This window comes from Patiria miniata, unplaced genomic scaffold, assembly GCF_015706575.1.
Source record: "Patiria miniata isolate m_02_andy unplaced genomic scaffold, ASM1570657v1 HiC_scaffold_22, whole genome shotgun sequence".
Taxonomy (NCBI): Eukaryota; Metazoa; Echinodermata; class Asteroidea; order Valvatida; family Asterinidae; genus Patiria; species Patiria miniata.
Genome location: NW_024037061.1, coordinates 16,042,717 through 16,056,555, shown reverse-complemented (window position 1 = coordinate 16,056,555; position 13,839 = coordinate 16,042,717). Strand labels below are relative to the sequence as shown.

Here is a 13,839-nt window from a genome sequence, read left to right as displayed (position 1 = left end):
CCTTGCGTTTTTCCTGGAAAAATGGAAACTCAGTTTCCAGGTTTTCCCTGATTTCAAGAGAGGCTGGAGAACCCTGCAAAGACTCACCTTTGTTTCTTTAGGGATCTCTGGTTTCTTGGCAAGGCATGACTTGGTGGTCCTCTCCGGGTTCTGAGGCACAGTCTTGGGCTTGGCTGGGGGAGGGACTGGCGTCTCAAGAATCCTAACCTCCTTCTTGGGTTTTGGCTCCCTTGGGGGTGGGGTGGGCTCCCTTGGTGGTGGGGTGGGCTCCCTTGGTGGAGGGGTGGGTTCCCTAGGGGGTGGGGTGGGTTCCCGTGGGGTCGGGGTGGGTTCCAATGGGGGTGGGGTAGGTTCCCTTGGGGGTGGGGTTGGCTCCCGTGGGGATGGGGCTTCTGGTTCCATGTGTGTTGTCTCAGGCAGTTCTGGTTCTGGGCTGTTTCTGCCGGACAATGCTGGGGACGGCGTCTGTCAAGAGTAAAGAAATATCAAAAGTTAACACTACAGAAAGAGAGAATTCAATTTGTGGACCCTTTAATTTGTATTATTAATTGCTTTAAAAAAAAAATAAACTAAGCTGTTTTAATACCTGCATGAAATTTACATATCAATGGCACCGCACATAAATACTCACTAGAGAATATTTTTGAGTCAAAATAAGGAGATAAATTATATTTGAGATTTTTTTCTCTACCCAAAGAAAGTTGTTAGATAAATGCATGAATGCCTAGCATCTCGGCCTAGTTGCTGAAAGTAAGCAGAAAGTATTCAAAATCGCTAACTCAAATTGGCATTAACGTGTGTCATGTAAGCAAAATGCTGCAGAGAACCAGTAACAAGCAATATACAGGGCGACTACAAAAAAACGTATGCCAAATGGCAGGACCAATTTTTGAATGAAGTTTTGCTGTAGCACTTTCAAAATCTAGAATATGAAAGCCCAGCCATTAAGCTTTCTTTTAGTACAAGAATCATTCAAATCACTCCTGTACTTTTCAAGTTATGGCATTCTGAACACAAACACAGTTTTAAAGTTCTGTCCACGGATCACAAAAAGTAAGTGTTCTTTCAGCAAAACGAAAACAATTCTCATAGGGATGCATGTGAATTGTTTTCATTTTGCTGAAAGAACACGTACCTTTTTATGATCCGTGGACAGAACTTTAAAATGGTGTTTGTGTTTAAAATGCCGTAACTTGGAAAGTACATGAGCGATTTAAATGATTCTTGTACTAAAAGAAAGCTCATTGATTGGGCTTTCTTATCCTAGATTTTGGAAGTGCTACAGGCAAAACTTTAATCAAAAATTGGTCCTGCAATATGGGATGCCTTTTTTTTTTTACTCACCCTGTATACCACATGATATTTTGACTGGTAAGCCAGGTATTTAACTCGTCTATCCTAAACTAAATGCTTATGCTTAGCAGCTTCATGAAGCTGGTACCCTGCTACTCACTGGTGCCTTGGGTTCAGTCCAGGCTTCTTGTCCCTCATCGGTGGGCGGTTCCTCAGGTTCATATTCTAGGGGAGGCTCTATCGGTGTTGGGATGCGGATCGATACGTCTTCTTCTAGTTCTTCATCTGTTTAATGATAATGTATAAATTTTCAATGACAAATCTATGTACACCAAAAATTTAAATTGAGTAATCAATATACATAGTGGCCTAAGTAGTTTTAATAGTTTGCTGACTCTTGAGTTTGTAATCTGCCAATAACAAATGATTCAGATATGATTAGTGATTTGCCTTACCTTTTTACTTTTACAAAAGGTTATTGGAATTGCTCAATCGTTGCATGACAGGGTTTAGAAATAGGAAAGAGATTAGAAGATCTCCTGCCAAAAAAAAATTAATTCCTCATTTCTTAGCTACTGAAACATCAGCAATACATGGCTCCACTAGTTTCTACTCGTTGGATTCCCTTAAAAAAAGGAAGAATCTTTTTGATCCTGCTACATCTAACAAAATCCCAACTGCTGGTTATTTCTCTTTAATCTTGACTGTACAGTAATCAAATGGCTGTTTGTCAGTAGTTAGATTCTGTGGGATTCAGCAGGCATCGCACTTTTGTATGATTCAATTTGATGTTTGAACAACACCGAAACTGCTTAGGATGCAAGTACAAAATGTGAATACTATCTTCTGTCTCATTATTTAGCATAGTATCTTTCTCTTTCTCTGTTCTGAGCAGCTATTTTGCTCCCCATTTTCTCATATTATTTAGTTAGTCTCATTATTATGTAATGTCCTTGATCCCTATTGTCTGTTTGTCCGTCATTGGTTATTGTTGCGTTTCATTTGTATTTGTCTATTGTTTGTCTGTTTTTTCTTCCAATTCCTTGAAATCTTTTGCTTTCCATTTTTGCATTTAAATATAATAGGCATGTATATAAGCTCAGGCTTTTTAAAATCATGCCTCCATCCTAATATAACTTCTTACTGTTCGCTTTGCTTTCACTTTGCTTTTGATGGAAATAAATGTTGCTGAAATTGGAAACAAAAACTGAACACATGTGTTCGTTTCCATGCAATTTAATTCAACCTGGGTTTCTGATTTGCAGAGTTGTACTAAAGTCCTCACAAATCCATCACAAGTCATTCAGTCTCAAGTCAAGTCACAAGCTATAGGTCTCGTTCAAGTGACGTCATTTCCTACAGGCCATCCACGTGCATCGGCATTTGGAACGTCAACTTGCATAACGCGCATCAGCTGCGTCGTATTTCGAACACATTAAAGGCCCTGTCACACTGTTACGTTCTGGCATGGAGTTTGTACCGCCACCAAGAAACTTGACTAAAACGCGGTGGGAACGCAGATGACGGCGTGGGGACTCATTGATACTAGTTGAGGACTTGAGAAGAACGCCAAGGACTTCGCTGAACGCCAAACTGCCATGTTCGTTTTGGACATGCACAAAACAAACGCCGCACCTCGACGTTTTGACCAGAACGCGGTAAGGACAGTTACAGTTCTCCTACAGAGAAGGCCGTCATTGAGCGAGCCCTATTCAAATGAACTGTGACAAAGACATTTCTCATTCCCTGTTGCTTGATTCCTCACTTGTGACGGACTTGTGATTTAACTTGTGCGTGATGTGTGAATGTGATTTGATTTATCTGTGAACTTGATTGGGAAAATCACCGATATTGTCTTCCTCAGACAGAACCAATTCTCCATCCTCCTCATCGGCATCTGACGACTCCTCCAGGGAAGGAGACTGGCGCTTGGCCGACTCATCCTCAAATGCTATCCGTCTCCTCGGGGGCGGGGACGGGGTACCATCCCGCAGTCCCAACTCCACCCGCTTGACAAAGTTGGTGTAGCGTGGAATGCTGCCTCGTCTTATCTGTGGGTTATCAGAAAACACAGCTGTTGTCAAGTCTATCATACATCCAGGCATGCAACTTGGAAGAAACCAAAAAAGAGGAAACTCCAATCTTTACAAGACTTTGTGCAGTGTTTTTCAATTTTTAATGGCATAATGTTAAGTGAAAAACAAGGAAATCAGCTGATCCGAGGAAAAGTTGCATGCCTGTACGTCGATACAAGTGAAATCACAGGTCACGGCTATAGAGGGTCTACCCCCCCCCCCCCCCCCCCCCGCACTTTGGGCCGAAAAAATATCCCCCTCCCCTTGACAACCAAACCCTTGTCTTGAGACAAACCTGGTTATGCCTAGCTACAAAACAATGAGTTCAATCTTTGGCCAGGCCATGTTCAAAGAGACTATTAATTGTAATTTTATAATATTATTAGCTTTAGATTTTACAGGCACATGTTTTCCCCCATGGTTCATTTGGGCAATTCTAGGGTGTCGGGCGTACATTTTTGAAAATTCATAATGTGCACAATAAAAGTTATAATCATACAGTGGAATTTACTTCTGAAAAAGAAATTACTCATCCAACATTTTTTTCTGCTGTAATTGAAATTGGCTCGACACACAATGGTGTCAGATGTACTCAGACAAATTGATTCTTTTACGTACTTCTTGTGTAATTTTTTTTCGCTTCTAAGTATTGTTCAACATTAGAAATAAACTATAATTCAATAAAATACAGATTAGCTTCAAAATGATATACACATTTTCTTTTTAACATTTGATTTTTTTAAAATTTTGGCATTGAGGTTTATAATTTTGTGGGATGCCAATTTGTAAAATTGTAAACTGATTGTAAATTTGGTAGTTTATAGGAAACTTGGGGGCTCGTTTTTGGTCAATTTTCCGGGGACAAACCTACCGACCGACCAAGCACAAAGCCCTTTTCACACTAGAGCCTTTCAACCCGGGTTGAACACAACCCCGGGCGAACCCAGTGCCGCCCCCGGTTGAGTTTTTATTTTTCAACCCCGCGTTCAACCTTGCATCGTTTCACACTTGTTTCATGCAAATCAAGCTTATCATGCTCAGTTACTACTGTTTTGAACCCTGGCAAGAATTTCAACCCGGGTTGAAAATCTCAACCCTGGTCTGGAGCAGGGTTGAGTTCAACCCTGGGCGAAATCAGCCTCGGGGTTGACACTGGGTTGAAATTCTTCAAGTGTGAAACGATGCATGTTTTCAAACCCTGCATCAACTCTGCGTCAACATCAAGATTTGTCTTGTGTGAAAAGGGTTAAAAAAAGTGATATGAAGAAGCTCCTGCTAGAGCTTAAAAATGTTAAGTTTCAAAATTTGGACCAGCTTATTGTCAAATGCAAACTGACTCCCCAGCCTGTTTTCAAGTGACTTGGTTTACGTCCATCCATGGTTGTTATGAGCACATCAGATTACGGCCATATCAATGGTTGTCACGGCTACAGGAAGCTATTCAAATACCAGGGGGATTTATGGGGTACTCTACATAATCCTGAATGGTCCTCCACAGACTTATTATTGCTTCGTAATAGTCAACGCGGAAAAGTCCAAAGTCTTAATCAATGCCACACACACATGTGGGCAACATGGTTAAGGGTTTGAATGCAAGCCTTGTTAGTTGTGAAGCTCAGACGCCATGAGTAATGTGATTAAACAAAGTGGCCTGTACTTTCCCTCTATTTAATATGTGGCAAGGTCATGCGGGTCCAGTACCCTTGTATACGAGTTAGATAACAAGACAAGTCTCTATCCGGTTTATATACAGGGTGAGTAAAAAAAAAACGAAACCCAAATGTCGGAACCATTGTTTTAGTGAAGTTCTGCATGTAGCACTTTCAAAATCTAGGATATGAAAGCCCAATTCATAAGTTTTTTCTAGCACAAGAATCATTCAAATCACTCATGTACTTTTCAAGTTACAGAGTTTTAAACACAACGGCCGTTTAAAGGTCTGTCCACAGATCACAAAAAATTCAGGGTTCTTTCACCAAAACGAAAACAAATCACATTTTGTGTGTGAATTGTTTTCGTTTTGCTGGAAGAACACACACCTGTTTGTGATCCGTGGACGAACTTTAAAACAGTGGTTGTGTTTAAAATTCTGTAACTTGAAAAGTACATAAGTGATGTGAATGATTCTTGTACTAAAAGAAAGCTTATGACTTGGGCTTTCATATCCCAGATTTTAAAAGTGCTACATGCAGAACTTCACTAAAACAATTGTCCCGACATTTGGGCTTCGGTTTTTTTACTCACCCTGTTTAAGTTCATTGTTTGTTCGTTTGGGTGTTTTTTGGGTTCTAGCCAATTTTTCACAAATTGGAGTTTTCTTTTCTGAAACACTTGGAAAATTACCTCACCGATAAATAATTAATAGTTTTTTCTATCTTTGTGAGTGTTCCTCACTCACATTTCAGCAATTACTAATTATTAGTTTAACTTCGAACTGGAAAACAATGTGTCTGAACGAGCTAAACTTTTCAGTTTAATTTTAAAAAAACCTCTCACTGGATCATTTTGATCTTAAAATAATTCCAGACTTTTTAGTGTCCTCTAAATTGTAGGTCTACTTACATTATTGTGTCTTGGTAATTGTAGAAATTCTCGTCTCTGCAGGAATAAACAGAATAAAAATTTACAACACAATGTGCAATAGAAAAATAAAGCTGTGAGTGTTCCATGCTCCACCCAATTTCCCGCAAAATTTGAGCTACAAATTATTATTACAACTTTTGATTTACATTTTCAGGCATGCAACTGGGAACTCAGAACAAAACGAGGAAATTTCAAACCACACAAGACTTTGTACAGTGTTTTTCAATTGTAATAGCATTCATGAGAAAAAAAAAAAAAAAAGGAAATCAGTGGATCCGAGGAAAAGTTGCATGCCTAAATATTAGGGTAAGCCCTTCACTGAATAACAGCACAATGAAATGTTTCTTTTAAAAATGAAAACAGAAAATAAAACAACAAAAACAGCGGGATTCAAACACCAAACTTGCTGCTTACGAGTGGAGATGTCTTATCATTATTAAACCAATGAGTCTGTCAGGAAATGATTACATCTGGTACAGCAGACAGTACTTTTCACCATCAGTCATCATCAAGTGATAAATATATTCAAATGAAAAGTATGAAAAACAAGGTGCTACAAATGAGTCAATTAAATTAAACTTTTCTAAAACATTTCAACTTTCTATACATTCATATATTGATGAGAATGTTTCCCACTGTCAAAAAAGGAACCTTTAAATTAAAAATATGTTACAAGCCTCATGTTATTATTAACAGTAAAAGACTTGTTCAGTTTTGCCTCTTGAAGAACTGATTTACTGAACTTCAAGAAAAGAAGTTGTGCGTGTAGCCTTGCTCTAGGCTCCATCATGCAGGGAAAATCTAAAAGACCATAGGACTTGCTCTTTGAAACAGAAACCTATGGGACTTAAATGGTCCCCACTCCCCATGCTCCCCTGGTCAAGTTGATACTTGACTGTTGACCTCTGTTAGCCAGATTTCAAAGTGAACATGAGCACCCATACCGTTGCTGGGGCAGTTCTTGGTCTAGTCCAGGCCACATATCTATCATAATGCGAGGGCACATGGGCCGCCACGAGACCAGTAGACGACGTCGGCCTGTTACTGCTGCTGGACTTGGGTCGGCATTCAACAGGACAAAAAGCACACTTGGAGTCCCTTTCGTCTACGCAGAGTTTGATCGTCTTCTCCAAGTGATACTGGCGTTCCACAGCCGTCACGCTGCGGTTCTGGGCAGGGGAAGGGCGGTGGTGGGGCAGAAAGGCACTGCGTGGACGCCGCTGTCTTGACACAGGCGACCGGTCCGCATCCTGGTAGTGTGGATAGTTCGGGTGGTACGACTGGGCACTCTTGGGCCGTGGCGTAGGCCTGGCGGTGAAGCTGTCGCAGCTGCGACTCGTGAAGCGTGTCGCGGTGGCGCTCTTCACACGCCTCCTCTGCTGACCCTGCGGAGTTGATGACCGCAACACGCTCCTCACGTCGGTCGTGTCGATCCTGTACTTGCTCATCTCATCCCGGATCTGACGCTGGCAAAAGTCTTCTTGTTTGAAGTTTCGGTAGCCCACGGCCAACCATGGCAGGCTGGGGTCTAACATGATTGCACTTGTGTAAATGGTGAACTAAAGGTCAACAGCTGTTCACCCAATCATCTCTTGAAATACTGCAGAGTTCTTGGAGGCCTGCTGTATCCCAACTGGAACATGTACTCTGCAAAGAAAAAAATACTGATCAAGTCAAAACTACATCCATCAATTTGACCTCTTTTGCTTGCAATGCTTTGGAGTATAAACAAACAAAAATTCATTCTGGTTACATCTACTTTAGGGAAGTCAGGTTGGCGCAGTGGTTACTTTCCTTGCCTTCCACCGCTATGGCCCGGGTTCCATTCCTGCCCGGACCACATGTGGATTGGGTTTTCAGTCCCTACCTGATTCCGTGGGTTTTCCCCCAGAACACTCCTCTGGGGTTTTTCTCCCACCTCTAAAACTGTAACTTCTTCTCAATGTCTTCCTCTACAGGTTTCTTTAGGCTTGCGAGCTACAGTGCCGAGGACACTTTTGAGGAATCTTTCATTTCATTACCCAAAAGAAATAAACTAAAATAAATAAAAACCAGGACCTTTGCAAATACGAAATCCAACTCTTTTCAAACATGACGGTGAAGCTGGCTTTTGTCAAGCCCGAACAGAAACGACTGGAAAAACATTGCAAGATCTTGTTTGTTAAGAACGGTTAAAGTTACCCGACAATCGGCTCCTCACATAAAAAATGATTTAAACCACAGCTTTTTAAGAAGTGTGTGTCCAGGTCTAACCTTGCAATTCATGTGATTTTTGTAAATATTATGAAGAGAACAAATGCTAAAACACCTGCTTTTGAAGCAAGTACTTAAGCACAACAGTAACATATAAGATCCAGTTACACTACCGATATGTAAACATCTTTACTGAATTTCACAAAACAAACTCGCTATGAATGTGCATATATCTTTTCTGTAAGAAAACCCACTATTAATTAACCCTTGCAAAGGTCTGTGTGTTGTGTTGGACTGGTTTAAGTTACAAGCCCTTATGCATGAGCAACTCTGAAGTTTCAAATAACAGTTTCCACAAAATAAAGGGTGAGTCAAAAAAAGCGGAACCCAAACCCCAAACAATATATTTCATATTTAAAAAAATATGTAGCACCAAAAAATAATAATGACTGGAAAGCCAATTTCAAAAGCTACTTTTAGATGAAAATATTACTGAAATTGCTTAATCCGTTCAAAGAATATCACCATTTAAACGCAATGACCCTAAAACCTGTCTCGTCCAAAAAACAATTTATTGTGTGTTTTGACTGTTTGGAACAACAAAGAGAATGACGCAGAATACTTGTTTCAACAACAGTCACCAACTGTAGTACACAATATTTTGATTGACAACCCTGGTTAGGCAAACAATATGATTTATAAAATCTACTTTTTGAAAAGACGGGCCTTCAAAAGGACTTTGTTGCATATTGTTAACGTTTAAACTAAGATTTCATCGCGGTGATGTTTGAAGACAATTGTGACGACGATTGTTAAAATCGCATATTTGGGACGAGACAGGTTTTAGGGTCATTGTGTTTAAATGGTGATATTCTTTGAACGGATTGACCAATTTCAGTAATTTTTTCATCTAAAAGTAGCTTATGAAATTGGCTTTCCAGTTATTATTATTTTTGGTGCTACATATTTTTTTAAATATGAAATATACTATATGGGGTTTGGGTTCCGCTTTTTTTGACTCACCCTGTAGGTCATCATTGCACCATGCAGAGACTGATAAGACACCCACTATACTACAGTACAGTGAGCGGTATCTAAAAATCTGTTTTGAATGAGTGGCTGCTCTATGACGCAACTTAGACTTGTAACTTGATTGCAATAAACAGTTCATTCTTGAAATCTTCAATATAACTATGGCGGCCTCCAGGACAATAAGGATCGGTTTCCCAATTGAAGATAAAATTTTTCTTTTCTTCCCTAAGGTATATGAACTTTACCACCACCAGTTGTATTTTCAATTCCCACTGAAGTCTACAGAGGTGCATGAGGACTGTTTTGGGAATGAGATCTGAAGATTTTGATTGGGGTAATGCTAATGGTGAAAATGATTGGAATTTGATTAATGATGGGTACGATCCAAGGACTCTACTATCGCCCGACCACGTCCTAGTTTACTCGGATCGAACATCAGACAACTCGACCGTTGAGACAACTTGACTTGAGACAGCAGTCGGGATGGTGTCAGGTCAACTTGACTGGTTGCCAACTCGACTCTGACCAACTCGAATGTTTACCAACTCGACCGTTGAACCAACTCGACCGTTGTGCGTTCAACTGTAAAATTCAACAGGACGGTTTGCCAACTCATCCGTTGTCCACCTCGACCGTTGTGTGTTCAACTGGAAAAGTCAACTTGACCGTTGTCCAACTAGGCCTAATATTGGCTCCCTAATAATAAATAAATGTTAAATCATTTTTATACGAGCTTGTGTTTTGGAAATATGGCATTATTGGCAAAATCCAGTGAAACATTCAGGTCGAGTTGGTTCGAGTCGAGTTGGCAAACGGTTGAGCATGTCGAGTTGACTGATCCGTCGGGTAGCCTAACAAAAACATAACAAGCGACAAGTGACAAGGAAGGAAGGGCATGAAGGCAGTGGCGTCACCAGACTTTTCAGTCTGGGGGGGCACAGGGGGGGCACCAGCATTTGATGGGGGGCACTTAGGTGGATACGGATCGCCGTCCTGGGGGAGGGGTCTAAGGGGAGGGGGTGCCCCCCTCCCCTTTGGAAAATTTTCGCATACGGAGGATGGGCTAGATGCAAAATGGTGCCACATTTGATGCTAAATTCGATCTGAAGATATCTCCAGAAATTGCTATTTTCGAGGTAATGATTTTAACAACGCGCAGGATTTTTTTGTACCAACCCAAATCTCAGATGGGGGGGCACTCGGGGGGGCACTAGGTTTTCCAGGGGGGGCACGTGCCCCCCCTGGCCCCCCCTTGGCGACGCCACTGCATGAAGGGCAAGGCCATTCGAACACTTACCGCTTTGCAGTACTATTCCATTGTGAAGTTGGTGTGATGTAGCCAAAACTTCCTCTGAAGTGAAAATGTGATGCCTTCAAAAATGAAAAAATACGACTAAGCCGCTTCGCCCTGAGCTGCGATCGGGCACCGCTGCGATCCGCATCCGGCCGGCAGACTGCACTTGTTGCCCCGTTTTCTAATCACCTGCTGTTTATACACAACAGGTGCCACTCAACCGCAATTCAAAGAACACAATGAGAAGACAGGGTATCCGTCTTGTTCGCCGGCTCGTGGAGTTGATTTTTAGCGCCCTCTTGCGGTACAATGTGTCCATGTGTTGTCTGTTGCTATGACACCGCTGTGCCACTGTATGACAGGCCTAACGTCAAACGATTCCGAAACTTTGGTCCATTTTTCATTTGGGTCCATTTTCATTTTGGTCCATGAGTGGTGTAATAAGTCACTTGTCCTTGTACTTTTGGTAAACAAAGTTATTGTTATAATGTATTCTGTAATACGGGAAATATAGGAAATGGGATAGGGGACTAGTTATAGGAATACAAGCCATTGGCTTCTACTGCTGACGCTTCTGTGTATCCATCTTAAAAATAAGTTAATCCAAATTTAATTTGACCTGTTTTTCCTTGCACATTCTTTTTACTATTTATAATGCACACATCCAATGTTAATGTCAGCATGAATTTAATTACAAACAGGACATGGTTTTTATAGTTTGAGAAGAGTTAAGTCGCATGACTCGTCATAATGAGCACGAATTTGTAGTGCTGGACTTTTCGTTCAACAGCGGGTGTCGATTTTAGTCTATCAGAAGGCCGTGGGGGTCGGGTTGGGCGGTTTTTTTGGGGGGGGGGGGGTAAGGGCAGTTCTCCCCTTCACTAGTTTCTCGCCAACAACAACTGAAGCGACAGGTGTAGCATGAATTTAGATTTCATGAAATACGGACTCATTGGTGGTATTGCGCATGCTCTTGCATAGATAATTAGGGAGGGACCGGTCACGTAAGAGGGTTTAACCAATAAAAGGGAAAAAGAGTCAGATTTTCATTCGAGTCCGATTTTCATATGACACCGGCAATCATTATTGTTGGGCAGTTCAGGCTACAGCTTTCAGCTTTGTGATAAAGTCCAGGTTGAAAAAAAGAGCATTGAATTTGCTCTACCGGTCATATCGAATTTGTTTTTCTCCTATAATTTGAATGAAAAATTTCAACGGGAATTTTTTTTTTTCAATTTTGGGCGCTTTCAAGTTTCAATTGACTGAAAGTGAATTTTTTTTAAAATTGCTTTTGCACGCCCATAAAAAAGATACGCCCGGAATAATTAATTGTCAAGCTGCATAGATTATTTCTTCAAAAGTTTGGTGCAAACTGACTGCGTCGCTTCAGAAAAACAAGGAATGATCTACAGTGAGCTTTAGGCCAATGGGCCTTATTCACGAGTCGGCCATATTGAATTGAAAGTTAGGTAAAATTTTCATTTTTGGAACTTGCGAAGAGAAATGAAAGCAAGTAAATTACTAATTAATTCAAGTCTGCTTCTATGTGAATAATTTAAAATTTGTAATTAAACTTTCCATAATGCTTTAAGCGAGATTTAAAAAAATATTACACTGCATAAATAGTCTGGCGCCATCTCATTCAACAGTTAACAATTTAAAAAATACAGTCAGGGAATTCGACAAAAATGGCCAACTCGTGCATAAGGCCCAATACAGACGATTTTTTGGCTGTCAGTTATGTCTACATTGTAATAGCAAAATCAGCTTTTCGAGTACTTTTACTGGCACATAGTTCAAATCCAAGCCTCCTCCGCATGCTTAAATATCCAATTGTGGCAGTTGTGACAATATTTTAAGTTCCACTCCTGATTTTATTTTGAGCAAAGTCCACTTTGTTGTAAAATATTGTTAAAACACACACACACACACACACCCAGGTTTACGTTACATACCTTGTGTGGACATTCCTTTGTTTTCGTGTAGTTAAGAAAACTCGGTACAAAAAATAACTTTACTTAAACTGTGAAAACTCTTTTAACCCAATTTTTTTTTCTATGATTCCCTATAGTGTTTCTCTTCATTCTGCTACGGATAAACCTAACCCAAAAATGCCTCTAAACCTGTTTTCCAGAAAGGGCAAAACGTTATGTGGACACGGCTTAGTCCACATAACGTTAACAAAACCTGCATTATGTGGACATCTTTTGTTCACAAGTCCACGTAGGGAATGTAAGACAAACTCACATCCACACACCCACACAATACAGCATTGCTTAGGCCTACACCAAGGACCCGTGGGTCTAGTTTTCCCCCACTTTAAATACTGTTGTTGTTTTTTGCACGAAAAAAAAAATGTAAAGTACTTTACACAAAATTGTACAATATATGATTTTAATAATACCGCAAAAATAAACATGAGTTAAATTTTATGTTCACCCACCCCTCCCCCGCATTCATTATTATGGTACGTTTTTATCATGTTGACGCAACCGTGATTTTTCCCGCCTTGTTATTATAATCCGAAAATAAGTTGGGGTCGCATACTGATCGTTGGACTGATTCCTGTTTTGTCTGTATAATTTTGGGAATCATAAAGGGGCTACAAAGAAGATTGTCCAGAGTTGATTTACTCCGGACATTCCAATACAAAGAGGTCTTCGTTAATCTCGTTTGAACTTCCATTGACTCCGTATAATACACTCTAAAATAGCAGTCAGATTAGACTAGAATTCCTAGTCAATTTAAACAAAGAAAACCAGTGTTTTGACGAAGTCGTTTTTATACAGGTATAGTTACTCAACGATATCTGAATCTCAAACATCTGATTCGAAAGAGATACTCTACCGATAATATCTGACATAGACATTGAGCAGGGCTGGATCCATTATTGAGATTGTTAGAGCACAACTTATCATCTCTAAGCCACAATTATAAACACACATTTTGCAGACAAGTGCAATCGAGCATAATCTCGAGGAAGGGGAGGGGTGGGGCCAGGGATTCATACCCTAAGCCTCCCCTTTGCTCCATTCGCCAATGTCACAAATGCAGAGCCCAAAAGAGGATACTTACGACAGATTTGGGTTTCGTGTATTTGTACCATCCGCAAGTGTCGAATCTCGAACTGAAGTGGTCGATCAGCGTGAAGGTGTTGGCACCGTCAAGGGGGAGGGAGAAGGCTCGGCCCCGCCGGATGTTCCTCCCCACTGCCACTCCGGCCGAGTCAGACTCGGAGTCGAGACCCCTGTATTTGACCCGTGCGACGGGGAGCCGGAGTTTGGCTCGCGCCGGGAGCAAGTGAATCCCCAAGGGGCTGAACGGGTTTGTCGGTGAAATGTCATCATCATGTCGCCATGAGGTGCAACG

At 40.9% G+C, this 13,839-nt stretch overlaps 1 protein-coding gene across 2 annotated transcripts in view; it reads right to left on the bottom strand.

The window, feature by feature from the left end:
• The window catches only part of LOC119730791 (proteoglycan 4-like), a 39,107-nt gene extending 28,359 nt beyond the window's left edge, over positions 1-10,748 (bottom strand). Inside the window, exons 1-6 of one of the 2 annotated variants that reach the window (XM_038203822.1) lie at positions 10,474-10,748; positions 6,896-7,598; positions 5,931-5,966; positions 3,140-3,344; positions 1,454-1,578; positions 88-465 (exon numbers count right to left, since the gene is read on the bottom strand). In XM_038203822.1, coding sequence (XP_038059750.1) covers positions 88-465; positions 1,454-1,578; positions 3,140-3,344; positions 5,931-5,966; positions 6,896-7,486 — 1,335 coding nt within the window. In that variant the 5' untranslated portion in view covers positions 7,487-7,598; positions 10,474-10,748. The remainder of the gene's footprint in view (positions 1-87; positions 466-1,453; positions 1,579-3,139; positions 3,345-5,930; positions 5,967-6,895; positions 7,599-10,473) is intronic. The other variant, XM_038203821.1, reaches the window with a different exon arrangement.
• Positions 10,749-13,839: the final 3,091 nt, after the last annotated feature.